The sequence below is a fragment of the Mixophyes fleayi genome, chromosome 3 (genome assembly GCF_038048845.1).
Source record: "Mixophyes fleayi isolate aMixFle1 chromosome 3, aMixFle1.hap1, whole genome shotgun sequence".
Taxonomy (NCBI): Eukaryota; Metazoa; Chordata; class Amphibia; order Anura; family Limnodynastidae; genus Mixophyes; species Mixophyes fleayi.
This window is the reverse complement of record NC_134404.1, coordinates 236,964,395-236,979,738: the sequence shown is the minus strand read 5'-3', so window position 1 is coordinate 236,979,738 and position 15,344 is coordinate 236,964,395. Positions and strand designations below refer to the sequence as shown.

The window sequence follows — 15,344 nt, the reverse complement described above, 5'->3', positions numbered from 1 at the left end:
AAAATTCCCTGCTGCCCCGGAGTCGATGAGTGCTGGAAAAGATAGTTGCTTGTCAATAAATTGCAGAAGGACTTGAATGGAAAAGCTAGAATCCACAGGAGAGGAAATAGACATACCTAACTTAGCCTCTCCAACGTCAGTTAGGTCCGGTCGTTTCCCGGTCGCTTCCCACAAAGGCTCAAAACATGACCGGGTTCCCCGCAATAGAGGCATAAATGATTCTTGAATCGCCTCTCCCTTTCCTCCTGAGATAGGCGCGTTCTTCCTAACTGCATAGGCTCTTCCTCAGGTATCACCGGACTCTGGAACCAGGGAGCCAAACGGAAGGTAGATCGACGGGAACTCTCCCTCTCTTGAGAGAGTTCACGAAACCGGATATCAATCTGGTTACACAGAGAGATCAATTCATCCAGGGAAGTAGGTAGTTCTCGACCCGCTAACTCATCCTTAATGCGGTCGGACAAGCCTTGCCAAAATGTGGCCACAAGGGCTTCGTTATTCCAACATAGCTCAGCCGCCATGGTGCGAAATTGAAGGGCGTACTGACCCAAAGTAAGAGAACCTTGGTGGAGACAGAGAAGACCTGAAGCTGCGCTGGAGATACGTCCTGGTTCATCAAAGATGCGTCTGAAGGTTTCCAGGAAGGTGGTACAATTATGAAGTATAGGATCATCATGTTCCCATAGAGGAGATGCCCAGGCAAGGGCTTGACCAGACAGCAAGGGAATTATGTATGCCACTTTAGTCTTCTCTGTTGGAAAATTTCCAGGCTGCAGTTCGAACTGAATGGCACACTGGTTTAAGAAACCTCGACATTCCTTGCGATCCCCATGGAATTTAGGTGGGTTAGGAATGCGGAGTTGAGACATGGCTGGGACAATAGCGGCAGCGCTACTCTGAGAGGGAATAGGTTGCGGAGCTGGAACAGACGGAGGAGTAGGAGCAGCCACCTGAGCTGCTTGAGCTGAGACCGTACTCTGGAGTGTGTCCAAACGGTTAGACAGAGTCTGCAGAAACTGTAGTAATTGTTCTTGATTTTTCCCCTGATCTTCAACCCGAACAGCTAAGTGATCCAGTAATTCCCTAGCGGAGGGATTCCCCGATGCATCCATCAGATAGATAGCTGGGTCAGAGCAAACTGTTACAGTACAGGTAACTTAGTCCGTATTTTCGCAGGCTTACCTAGGGCGCGGAGTCTAACGGCCTCCCGGTCTTCACCAAGAACCACCGCAAGGTAGGATGGGTTTTGCTGCCGAAGAACCGCAGGTCGCGGCCCCCAGGTTAGCCTACTGACATAAGGAAAAGGTACTAAGTGATGGATAGACAGCGGAAAATATGACAGGGTGGTGCAAGTAATTAAGCACACTAAACGTGAAATCCAGGGTCTGGTGGTCTGGAACGGAAGATGGTTCGGTGCACGGTATCTGTCGTATGCCTAGTATTGGAGATGAGTCCAAGGGTGGTCGGATACACAGCCGGGTCGGTACACAGGAGATGATCCAGGGAGAAGTCCAGAGAATAGCCAGAACACTCCAGAGTCGGTACACAGGAAATCAGTCCAATACACGGTGCCAGGGATAAGCCAAAGGATAGTCAGGACGCAGCCAGGTCGGTACACAGGAGTCTGAGAGAATGCAGGATCACATAGGAAGCAGGAACACAGGAATCAGGTACACAGGGAGAGGTAGCCAGGAACAGGAAACACATTGCTCTGACACAGATAGCGTGTCAGAGCAGAGAAGATATAGAGTAATTAATTTTAATTCCCCGCCCAGGAGTCACATGACCTGCCGCTGAGAGAACCCAGAAGTGCGGGGGCACGATCAGAGGAAAGCGCTGAACCGCCGGAGAATACACAGCTGCCAGACATCGCCAACAGCACAGCGAAGCGGGGAACAAGTAAGATCATGACACTAAGGTGTGTGGTGAAGAGCCAACAAAAAATGGTTTAAAAATCCCTTGTATCACTAGTACAGTGTGCATTTCATGAGGGGGTCTATCAAGACTGAAATGTCCCATCCTTTCAATTGTGTTCCCTCACACAGCAAGTCTACCTCGTAAGTAGTACTCTGATTTTATTTCGGATTTTATTTCCTGAAACTTTTTTGTGCAACATATTGTATGTCTTGTTATTAATTTTTGTAAATAAACCTTGGAAACATTTTTCAGATTAAATACATTTAAATTAGTGTGTTCTCTGTGATTCTTTGTGAATTTACAAAGCCCAGGGAGGCTCATGCTACATGTGTATGTGATTTAAGTGTAAAACATTAATAAGTGGTTCTGGTGAACGTAAGGACACCATAATAACTCCTTTGTGGTGGCAGAAAAGGTGTATTCATTGCTTAGTGACTAAGGTGACACCAGTCACGGCCAGCTATTCAGATTGCTGTGTCTGGGACAGGCTGGGTTATTCGTGACAAGTGTTTCTGTTTCTTCACATGTTTTCATTATTTCCTAACAGCCACCACACAGGGTGCAGTATTTTAGGCGAGCCTGATTCCCTGAAGGAATTATTTCCCACGCTTACCGGGCTGGGGATGAACCCCAATACGATAGGAATATCCCACGCATTTGCTTCCCCTCTTATAGTGGCACCAGCCTTGTCTGTCATAGCATGGTGGTACTTGCGGAAATTACTGGGGACCCTAAACTGTTCATCCCTTCTACATTAGCTGCAACCAGGCCAGGCTATGAGCGTCAGTGCATGTCTCATCCGATGAAGGGGGGGGTTGGGGTGGGTGCACGCCGAGTTTATATACTTACTCAAAACTTTCGATTTTATGTTCCATAACACAAAGCATAATTTTACCCATCAGAATTGCACTTATGTCCAACTATAAACGAAGCCCATCATGTGCATAAGAAAGAGGGCATCCTCCACCCTTTTAGCTAGAAGTAAGTTATGTCACTGGGTGAAGTTGCTTGTCTTTAGATTTCTTAGATTGATTCAATGAATACAAGAACAATTAATTATTAAAATTAATAATTATTAATACAAATATACAAATAAATATAGTAATGAAAAAAAATGTGCATGTAAATGAAAAATGAGAAATGAGACATAACAGTGAAAAGAAAAGGGAACATGGGTAAAAAATAAAGTATACAGTGCAAAGGTGGTGAAGGAGGGAATATTATTGTAAAATAAAATCTATGAATATAATGAGTTAGGTAGGAAAAACTATCAATAAAAATATGTGAATTTTTTAAGTGTCAAATATTGTTTGGGACCTGGTTAATGAATACGGATGTATAAGGTTAAATGGTAAAAAATGACTGACAGAACTGCCTTTTCTAATATAGCAACTTTTGATGCAACACTACCATCTACTGGCCGATGTATGAATTAGATTCATCAATTACAGTTTTAACAGAAAATAAAGCAACATGTTACTTACAATATAAAGATAAGTGATGTTTCAGAGCAAAATATTTGTACAGGGTACAATGAGTTATGTTAGAGGCCCAGTATAAGTAATCGTTATGTATGCATAAAATACATTTCCTCTTCTATATAGCACAAATGAGTTTTCAAAATGAATATCACTTGGGACCATTGACCAACTTGAAAATAATTTTAACAGTGTCACCCATATGATCAACCTGGCAGTGTGATAAGAATGTTTGGCAAACTAAGAGCACTGTGCACCTAGGGAAAATTTAAAGTAATGTGTCATGTACAGAACAGTATTGTACGACAAAAAGGATGTCTATAGATGGTAAGCTTGCAAGCAGGGCCCTCTTACCTCTCTGTCTGTATGTATTACCCAGTATTGTCTTATAAATGTTTGTTCGTAAAGCGTTACGGAATTTGCTGGTGCTATATAAATAAATGTTGATGATGATGGTGATAATGATGTACACTGTGCATAACAAAGTGCATAATATAGTAATAATGATATACTTAAAAACTGTTGCATCGTAAAGTTAATGTCTACTATGCACATAATAGTAAACAGGACTTACACATAAGATACATAGGCTTGCATAGTGGTCATAATTGACACTAATACCTCAGCTGCTATAGCCAGACTAGTCATAGTCATGAACTTTAGCAGGCCCTTTTCCTATAGAACTTAATGTAGCTGATGTAAAGTGTGTCATATGCCAGCTTACATGGTGTATCTTGCATGAAATTGTGGGGGCCAAGAAAGTGGGCACATGGCTACCCGCCTGTGCCTGGAGAGACGGGGCAGGAAATGAAAGGGTGGTCTAATACAGGCCAAATATAGTAAAGGTGTGTTTATGAAAATATGGCTCATGCAGACCTGGAGGTGTATCTTTCGCGCCTTCAAATACACATTGCTGATGTTGACTTCTCGTAAACCTAGCACATATGCTGCCGATGCGGAAGTGGGCTCATCTCAAAATGTGTACTACACGGGATATGAGTCCAAATATTTACCCTGCTCTTTTCCTTTTCTTTTCCTCTTTTTCATTTACACCCATTTTAATATTAACTCTTCATCAGTCCAAATATGTTCACCGGTAACTAATATGGCTAAAATTAGCAAACAAGAAAAGCGAGACCAGGTAAGCTAAACCATACAATAGCAGACAGATTCAGTACAAAATCAGCAGGCAAAAAGTCAAGGTCAAAAGAGGCACTATGGTCATGGCAGGCAGCAGGAATGATGGTCAGGAAGATAATGAATGTCAACAACTGTTATTGAATAAGACAATAGCACTCAGGTCAGGAAGCAAAATCTATAATTGATAAGTGATGTCAGGCGCTGACTTATATAGACATTGTCAGTTTAATGCAAGTTTCTATTTAGAATCTAAAATGTTTTCTATCTCATACTCAAATTGACAGATAACCAAAATAGGTGGGGAAGATGAAAAATAAAAATGTGTGCCTTTGCAGGCTTTAAGAGTGATATATGAAAAGTATTCTGAATATGGAGGGAAATTCAAGATGATGTGTAACGGAAATTTATTACATCAAGAATTATGTTTGGACCAGTGAATTTAAGACCTATCTCAGCTGGGTGGAGATGAAATTGAATGTTTTTGGAAGACAACAAAACTTTGTCACCTGTTTTAAACTTAGGTTCTTGACTCTTATCCTTATCATAAGCTGTTTTTGCCTTTCAGCTAGAGAACTGACCTCTGGTACCTCAGAAAATAGGAAAATGAGAGAGGAAAATTAAAAAGGTTATGTAAAAGGGTGTATATTAGATGGGTGAAATATTCTTAACAATTTCTGCCCATGCTAAATATTTGGCCTACAGACGTAAAACATGTTCAAAACTATTATTTGGTTCATTCTTCATTCCACAAAAAAATTTGCATGTTTCATAAGCAGACTTTGCTTTTAAATGTTGTGGAATTTTCCCTATCATTTTTGTTTAATTCCCCTGTACTACAAAAAATGAAACACAAACACAAAAAACACCCATAAAAAAACACCTACCTGTACACTAAGAACAACCAAAGCCAAAATAATCAAAGTTAGGAGTTGCCATCATTCCTTTCGCCAATCAGGTTGTTTATAGTAGTTTTCACCCATTTGGACTATGTCGGATCAAGAAAGAATAAAAGAAAATGTTGTTTTCCATTTGGAGTAAGATGTATCACAAAAGATTTTAAAAAAACTTTTATTTGAAATTTAAGTAGGGAACAAGGGTTTTGGAAAGTTGTTTATTCATTTTTAAGTTTCTTTGACAATTGTGTGTGTATTTATTTTTAACTCTGGTACAATGGTTAGGGGTTTGAGTGCTCCCTTCCATTATACTGGGACCACAGGGGTTGGAAAATTGTGACTCCAGGGATCCCAATTATATTAATTACCCCGTCCCCAGAGAACTCTGTTTTTATGCAAAGTTCCCTCCATAGATGGCAAAAGACATTTGTTAAACCAGCTTGGGGTTGTTTTTTACTATAGCAGGGGCACCTTACAACAAGGGTCTCCTTCTAATAGTGTAATCCAGCCCAGAGGCATTAAACTTCCCAACAAAAGGTTGCAGAGTATCAGGGTGGTTGTGATAAGGACTTGTTTAAGTATATTGATCTACTTCTGAAAGCCAGTTCCCTGGACCAGCTCCAATTCTTATCAAAGCAGTAATACTTTCAACTAATGCTGGGTACACATAAGCAATCTTACATCAGATGCAATTTCTGTTCACCAACAATTAAAAGTCCTGAAGAGCATGCCTAAAAACCTTTCAAAGGATGTTAAATTCATCATCATCATCATTTGTTTATATAGCGCCACTAATTCCGCAGCGCTGTACAGAGAACTCATTCACATCAGTCCCTGCCCCATTGGAGCTTACAGTCTAAATTCCCTAATATAGACACACACACTCACACACAGACAGACAGAGAGGGAGAAAGGGAGAGACTAGAGTCAATTTTGATAGCAGCCAATTAACCTACTAGTATATTTTTGGAGTGTGGGAGGAAACCGAAGCACCCGGAGAAACCCACGCAAACACAGGGAGAACATACAAACTCCACACAGATAAGGCCGTGGTCAGGAATCGAACTCATGACCCCAGTGCTGTGTGGCAGAAGTGCTAACCACTAGGACACTGTGCTGCCCAAATTCCTGGGTTGAGCCCAGACTAGAGAGCTTAAACCTTCCCTGTTTCCATGTGTACTGCTGAGTTGGTATTAACATATCCAGTAAATTGATTTTTCAACTAAAGCAAACACATTGAGCCTGAGTCATTAAGGAAAGTAAGGCATAAAAAGGAGTCCATTTTTTCCTGAACAAACCATACTACAATGCAAGAGGTGCAAATTAGTTTAATATTTTGCACGTAAGCAAAATACTGGCTGCTTTATCATGTAGCACACACATACTTGATAGCTTTATTTTGACACTGAAATATAAAATTGATCTAGAACAGACCCTACCTCAACTACAAATCTACCATCATAATCGAAATTTACATCCTCCTCCAATGCAAAATGGTTCTGCCAAGGTGCAAAGTTACTCATTTTTTTGCTGTACTTTCCTTAATGAATCAGGCCCATTATGTTTTCTGAACTTGGTCAAAACTTAAAAGATACAATTACAATGTACCTCAAAAGAAGAAGATATTTTCAATATATCAGTATGATAAATTCGTAGAAATTGCCCTAAAAGGTGTCTGAAAATGTGATTGTCAGAATTCTGGTAAATGTTCATTACAGAAAATTACAATTCTTAATGACCATCTCTTTGCTAAAGGTGTTTTTTATTCATCTGCTTTTCTTTATATTAAATGATATGTTCTTCATGCTTTCATTATTGTTTTTTCTGCCTAATACATATTTTGTTACTATAAATGGTAACCAATATAGTGTGTCTGTGTTTTGGTTTTAGGACCTTGTGGCTAAAATGCTTCATGTAGATCCTCATCAGCGCCTGACTGCATCTCAGGTCTTGCACCACCCTTGGATTGAGAACAAAGACTATTTGTCACAGGATCAACTAAGCCGACACGATTTCCATCTTGTGAAGGTTTGTACTTTAGCTGTTCAACGGCATTTGGTAAATTTGCAATTGATATTGTGTACAAGGACACTGATGAGATGAGGAACACTCAGTTAAAAATTCTGGCATAGATAATACAATGTTGTTAACCTTTGGATATGATGTATAGGATTAGTCAGCAACGCTTGCATATTCAAAGAATGGTGCTAGGTGGAAGGCAAGCTGTGACCTGGCCCAGAGTCTAATACAAAAGTCCTAACCTACCACTTTTAGTACCAATGGGAGATGGCAATTAACTGGACTTAGTTTTTCCTCTGCAACCAGGTGTATACAAACAGTAACCCAAAATGTGGCATTGAGCTAATACTATAAAATACTACCTGCCCCCCACCATGCACCGGGGAACAGGTTTCCTACCCAGCTCCAGGATGGCAGGCTAGAGCGCCCTGTATTTGATTGGAGACTACTGTCCGAGCACCTCCACCATACCCAGGGGGCAGATAGTCATTACCCTGGCCCCATACAGAACTTCAATTGAGGCCAGGGAGAGTGTCCCATTTTATCACAGCCTCAAAAGCCTGTAAGGTCATGAACATCTTTTAGTTTGATGGAAACTGCAAATATTTCCAAGCATTGGTCACTGGACCCTTTCAAGAATTGGCCTTTGCTGCAATTATGTTATGGGTTTTTTTTAGAGTCATATATGAATAGCTGGGGAAAATCAATGTAATGATATTAATACTTTTGATATATTCAGACTTTGTTTATAGATGTTTGGTAAGTAATTCATTACATTTATTGTTCTTAGAGAGATAAAATATTTGATAATATTAGTGAATACAACATTAAGAGCAATAGTTTCCATGGCTGGTGTATCTGAAATCATAATACTTAAGTCCAGAGGTTCTTTGTTGCTGTTAGACATGTTAGGCCAGTTACATAAACAAACTCTATTTATAGTGAAGAAAACAACAACAAATCTGTATCTATCGTGGTGGTTTGACCTCAAATGTAGACCTATTTGGACAGTGATCTAGGGCCTGATTCAAGTTCGTAGGTACACCCGCTTGCATTGCGTATATTGCATGAATTCATTCTGTGCATGGCCAGAAATCAAACTTATGCAATTGCATAGAATTCATGTCCGCACACATCTGACCCTTTAACCAGTATGACTAGAGAGCGGAACAGGGGAGGGAAGAGGCGGAATAACTAAGCCCATGTAAACTAAGGGCATATTCACGCAGATGCAGATAATTCAATTCCTGTGTATAGTGTATGTACGTATGTTTTCAGCCATATCTTTTGCACCTGCTACAGAGAAGATATAAATGCTGGATGTTACTGATGACCGACACGTCATTACCTTTACAATTTTGATTGGATAATCGCAACACTGTTTATTCAATGTTTAATAGGCATGTGAAAAGTTTGTCTTTGTTTACTACCTACCATGAGTTTCAGTAGCTAGCACAGAAAAACTGTAAGCATTATGATTTATTTTCAATAAGTATTGTACACACTATACACATTGAAGTTATTTATTTAGTAAAAGTTATAATTGAGAAAATCGTATGTGTTTTCTGAGGTGAATTCATTGTAAATACACATGTAGTAAACGTAGTGCAATTGCTCCAAAAAGTTACTTCTATCTGTATGTTTTTCTATGCTTATGGAAAGTAGGCACTGTTTATACGGAACATACAGAACGTACCCTTATTCACATCATAACTTATCTTAAGAAATGTTTGGATTTCAATAAGGGCAGAAATACGGTAAAAGTTCCCTACTCTTTTTAAACAAGTAAAATATGCATATTTTGTGCTGCGACTTAAATCAGGCCCTTAGTGTGTAATTCTCATGCAGCCACTGTACTTACTATAAAGTATATATTTGTCATTAATTGTGAAATATATCTATTTGCAGGCTGCAATGGAAGCTACGTATTTTGCATTAAACCATAAACCTCAAGCACCAAAACTGGAACCAGTGAATTCTTCCACTCTAGCTAAGAGAAGAGGCATGAACAGAGTAACTTCTACACGATTGTAGGGATACAATGGATAAACTTATAACCTAAATAAGCCCGCAAAGATCCTTTGTATGATTTAATAAAAAAAAGTAAATTCTTATTTACAACTATTCAAATGTAATTGGTCCAATTCATAGATACTTCTATACACAAATATGCTACACATCTAAACTATATGGAAATCAAGCTGTCCGATTGTCTTTTTAAATGGAAGAATGAGAAATCATTTGGTAGAGAACATACTGTATGCAGTGATTGAAATATGTACAACGCAAAAACATGAAAATGGAAAACACTTTATAGCAGCCACATTTTTTATTGAACTGGACATAGTAAGAGTCACTTAGAACCCCAAAATATGCATTTGCATTCTATTTGTGTACATGCACTTAATGGAGGTGGCGGTGGCAACGTATTGGACATCACACAGAGCAGGTAAGTGTGGATGGCAGTGAAGAATTCGCATAACAAAAAGAATGTCCACAGCACACACTAATTCTGTTTTATGTAATTGCCCCCATAAAAGCAATCTGTGCGACAATTTAGTGGAAACCATATAAATGTCACTTCAAATTTTACCATACTATCCAGGCCCAGTGCAAGCCCTGTGGGCATCCTATGACACCCACAACCCCTTCCAGTCAGAAGCAGGGCCACCACCCCAACTTTATCTTACCTTGGCAGGCAGGAGGTGGGAGCTGTATATTCGGCTCCTCAGACTGTGAGAGTGTGGCTCTTGACTGTGATATCAAGCACCAGATTACCATAGTAAACTGACATGGAAGAGCAACAGCCAGGGAGGGCATTAAAATCAATGGATGAATAACATCATGTCAATCATTCAGTGTTTTACATGCCCCCTAACCATTGGCACCCTAGATAACCACCTATGTTCCCCGAATAGTAGCACTGTTGCTACCACTTTGGGGCCAACTCATGAATTAATTTGAACTGTACTGTTTTTATTTTAAAATACTGGTTGGTTCATCCACATTTATGGATATAAATTAGTCATGAGAGTGATGGGACATCTGTAATGCCTTTAAAACATGTTCCACTTTATATGTTTGTATGCTTTTATTACATTGGTCTTTTTGTGGGGTTAAGGGAAATGCTCTGCGGCCCCCAGTTAAAGTCTCCACAAATTCCCCTTCTCTACCCCTTGATATTTTTATCCTGCAAAAAACAATTTTCATTTCTTTATGAAGATGTAAAATTTCTACCCCACATAGACATTCCCATTTAAATTGCAAAATTAAAGAATTTTGCAAAAAAATCACGTGCAATTGCATGCAGAAGGAACATAGAACACTCTGGGATTTTTAACACACACATAAGGTAAAAGGAAAAATGCAAAAAACATTTTAACACAAAAGGTCTTTTCTAAAGGGACATTTTGCAAAGGCATATATGTACAGTAAAATGTACAGTATGTGGAAATTATCAACCATAGTTTTTGATATATATGTCAAACACATGATAATCACAAGATGTCAATTTTCATTTATGCACTATGTAAGACTATTGTTTCATTCATAATTAGTCCACAATCAGGGCAGGCTGGGTTGGGAGGCCAATCCCATAGTGTGCTAACTTGGGCTGGGTCACTGGGCCACCTGCATTTTTTTCCTTTAAAATAGGCTGCCGAGTTGAGTCTTCCCCCCAGGCTAAAATTTGTCAGCCCTCACCTGTCCACAGCTCTTCCAGACTTAAAGTTTAATGCATGTTCTCATTGCAGTGCAGCTGGGATGTTTGTACAAATATTTGCTGTGCTAATATCTTGTACCTATGATTTGTATCCATGTGATGAACATTCACACCACAGTGGTATTCAGTCATTCCAGTTCTGTATATACCTTAAATTTATGGTAGTATGAAAAAAATGACAATCACGCTCAAGAAGGTAAATGAAAAGCACTCTACGGCACTTTACTTTAATTAATAAATAATTAACCTTTATGCTACCCTTAACAAGTCCACAACATAGTAAAAAATAATAAAAGGTAAGAAAAATGTGTGGTCACATAGAATTGTTCAGGTAAAAAGCAAGTCTATACCTAAAAAGTAAATATTTTCTATTGTAAATCAATTCCTAAAGCAATTTATACAAATCTATTAAGTTGCTTATCAGCCTGTATGAAGAGATATTATGCAGCAATGGAAAACAGGTGGCCCTAGGACCACATGCATTATTGGCAGATGTTTATTATAGCTTGTAACACTTATTTTGCAGCATACCCTTTAGCTCAGATCTTTGGGGTGGGGAGGAGTGACAAGCAATGAATGAACTCTATACAATCTACTCTTCTCACCGTGTACAGTGCCTCTACCCGAGTCTTTCATCCTGCTTACAGGCTGTGGAGGGCTTCCCACCATCACGGATCAACTAAGGAGACTCCATGAACCCAACACCAAGCTGTACTAATTTCACTATGTGCTGACAAAAGTTTTGGGGCTACAAGAAACCCTATGATATATTTTTTAATGCAAACTAATATAAAGCACGGGTTTCTGGCAAAAGAAAAAAAAGAGAAAAAAGGTATTTGGAAGGGGTCAGGGATAGGGAAGTTAGGGCAATACAAATGAATAAACTGTATTGTAAACAATAAGGACAATACTCAGAATATAGTCAATTAAGATGCCTAAATAAACTAAACCATGGTTGCCCCCAAATTAAACACTCATTCACTTATACCACACTACACCCCTGTCTAGACAGTGTACAACTATATAATAATAAAATAATAGTGTTCAAACAGTGTCTGAGGTACAGTAGTGTTGGTATCCTGGGTTTCTTGGTGATAATTTATGCGTTGGGGATCCCAATGTATAAAGTAGGTGTGCAGTGGTTTGCCAGGAACAACGTAAAATGTGTCTATAGAACTTTGGTATGTCCATATCTTTAATTAGCAGGATAATTTGTGCACTGTTACAATGCTGCACTGACTTTATATCCTGAAGCTCTATATGACTCTATTCTGTTTCTCAGCAGTATTTACTTTTAAAATGGTCCTCAGCAGTGCTTACTCACACATCCTTGGTTCAGTTATTTAGTCTTACATCACTCTGTGAGTTTAGGTGCATGCATGTTTGGTCTCAGTTAAATGATCTGAATTTAATATAACACTATGTTCTAGTGTTATAAGAATAATGAGTGCCGCACTCAATTACTGTTTCTACAGTAATTTTAATGCAGATTTTTGCGTGCGGCTCACAGAGCACCAGGGAAAATTCAGTGCTGAAATTATCATAGTAATGGTAATAATGTGCATCTATTACCGTGGTAAGAGTAATAGTGCAGTATAAACTGTAATTCCCCCCTATATATGTCAATGACACAAATAATAAAGAGAGCCCTGGTGTCATCTTGCTCTCATTATTTAATTCCTGAGTGTTTTACCGTACATTGTGTAATACCCAGTGCTACTCAGCATTGGGTCCAGTCCTCTATGGGTGGCCTGTATAAATGTTTGAGCCCTGTACCTAGAGAGGTTTAACCAGGGGTAGGGAAGCTTTTCATGTTGGATTGGCTATTAATATAGCTGTAAACAAATAAGGCAGCATTCAAGAAACTTCTATTAGATATGCTTAAAAATTTACATTATTTTGTAAAAATCTAACTACTTACTAACTTCAAAAAATGAAAATTCTAAAGATAACTTATCTTTTAATGACTTTGTTGAAAAGCATTTTAATATTTGGGCGCAACATGGAGGTCCGCTGTTTCAGTTGATCCTCTAGATCATTTGTGACCTTAAGTGCATCTTGATTTGGGTTAGGTAGGAGAAGGTAGCATTGCAGCAACAAGTGGTTGAAACAGTAAGCCTGAGGGGTCCAAACATTGCCACTTTAAATTAACATGAATGAACGGCGCACTGACATCCAAGTGAAGTGCCGGACAGCTGCTTCATCGGAATGACTGGCTGTCTGCAGGCGCTGCCGTCGGAGAGCTGGATCTTAGGGTTTAAGGTAAGTCTGCTTAAATTGTCTTTTTCTTTTTCAGGATTCACCAGTTTATTGGAGGTGTAAATCGTGTCGGGGTTCTCATCTCCGTTAACACGTACCCAACCCATAACTGCGTTAGCCAACAAACTTTAGAATGATACAGCAAATCCAACACACTGAATACCTCATCGTCCAACTTTAGCATGTTACGAAACTGACAATGCCATGTTGCAGTTGCACAAATATAGCTAACAATACTTATAACGTGCTGCAAAGTGTCACTTAAAATAGTAGCTTTAGCACAGAGATTTGAGAGCATCTGGATCTGTTAATACTTTTTGTTACCTGTGCAATAAATCCTTCATGTTTTCCTGTCATGCAAGGTGCACCGTCTGTACATACTCACTAAATTTACCAAATTCAGTCCTACTTCACAACCTTTTATCTTGAAATTTGTTGAAGATATCCATTCCCCGCGCTCTGCTGGCAAGAGCGTCCAAAGCGAGTAATTCTTCATAGCAAAGAAAATGCTTTTCGTCTTTTAATTTCTACAATACAACCTTTCGCGCCTCTATTTCTGATTTGAAATATTTGTGGTCCTTATGAGTGTTATAAATCTGATGAGCATTGAGTTTATTCAATGTTGATATTGCAGTATCACAAAGCAAGCAAATCATCTTATCTTTAGCAGAAACAAGATAATATTGCAATTGCCAATCCTCATTAAAAAATCTGTTTTCTTTCTTCTCTTGGTCAGCTTTCACATTATGGACTGTAAAGCAAACAGAATAAAAAATACTGTCAGGCAGTGTACCATTGTCAAAAGATGATAAAGAACTGCTCAAAGATTATAAATATATAAAAAGACTGAAAACTCTGCTTCATTTCTGGTTTAAAGCTGTCGCCATTTTGGATCTGGCACACGTGAATTTCGGTCTCTGCCCATTTCTGGTGGTCGTTGACGCAGCGGTATATAGTATCTGACTGGTGGGGAGAGGGGGAAGGGAGGGGGATACTTTCCCTAAGACAAATTGTGTATATATATATAATATATATATATATATATATATATATATATATATATATATATGCAGATAGGAGGTAAATAACAATTTGTCGATATTGAGTTGTTTTTTTACAAATACACCCTTAATAAACAGGGTATTAAAACGTAAATTTTGACCCAGCATCATGAACGTCCTTCCCACAGCATCGTATTCACCCGAAAACTCATAATTTGACAGTTTGATATGAAAAACAGTTATTCAGTTATTTACAGTTGTTGAAATTAATGTTATTTTAAAAGGCAATCTTTGCACGCCAATGACGTGCAAAAATCATTCGCATGCGCGTATTTACTATTTCGGTGTAAACTTCCAACCGATCATGGGCACAAAATGCAAAATTAAGAGTAATTTTTGCCTGGAACTGCTGTACTCGACCCCTATAGAGTCACATTAGAACGAAATCATGAGCGAAGCAAGCGTTAATTTAGCCCTTATGGCTTACCAATGTTCTAATTGCGGAGGTCAATCTGGGTGGATTATTTTTCTGAAACTTATTTTACTCTTTGGTGATTGAAGTTCGTTCATTTCAAGACTAAAATACAATTTAAAATTATAGTATTAATATAAATAAAAGGATTTGTTCTGTGAAATTTGGATTCAGTCAAAAGGCAACACATAAGGACCTAGAGGGTCTCATGTGGCCTTAAGGCCGCAGGTTACCCACCCCTGGGCTGAACCAATGTAAAGTAGCACTATGCCCCTCCGCATCCTGACAAGGATTGGCTGCATGCCTACTGAATAGATGGGAGCAGTCTCTGTTTATTTGGGCCACCATAACTAGAGGACTGGGCCCAATGCTGGGTAGCACTGGGCTGTAACAGAAGGGGAGATATTTGCTTTACTATATCGGCTCTCACAAAAGCTTGATAAA

The 15,344-nt window shown here is 38.9% G+C and overlaps 1 protein-coding gene across 3 annotated transcripts in view; it reads left to right on the top strand.

Moving 5' to 3' along the window:
- Positions 1 to 9,571, top strand: part of RPS6KA2 (ribosomal protein S6 kinase A2) — a 193,778-nt gene extending 184,207 nt beyond the window's left edge. The window contains exons 20-21 of one of the 3 annotated variants that reach the window (XM_075203299.1): positions 7,319 to 7,456; positions 9,356 to 9,571. In XM_075203299.1, the coding sequence (XP_075059400.1) occupies positions 7,319 to 7,456; positions 9,356 to 9,481 (264 nt within the window). In that variant the 3' untranslated portion in view covers positions 9,482 to 9,571. Of the gene's footprint in view, positions 1 to 7,318; positions 7,457 to 9,355 lie in introns of those variants that run through there. The other 2 variants (XR_012689708.1, XM_075203300.1) reach the window with 2 other exon arrangements.
- Positions 9,572 to 15,344: the final 5,773 nt, after the last annotated feature.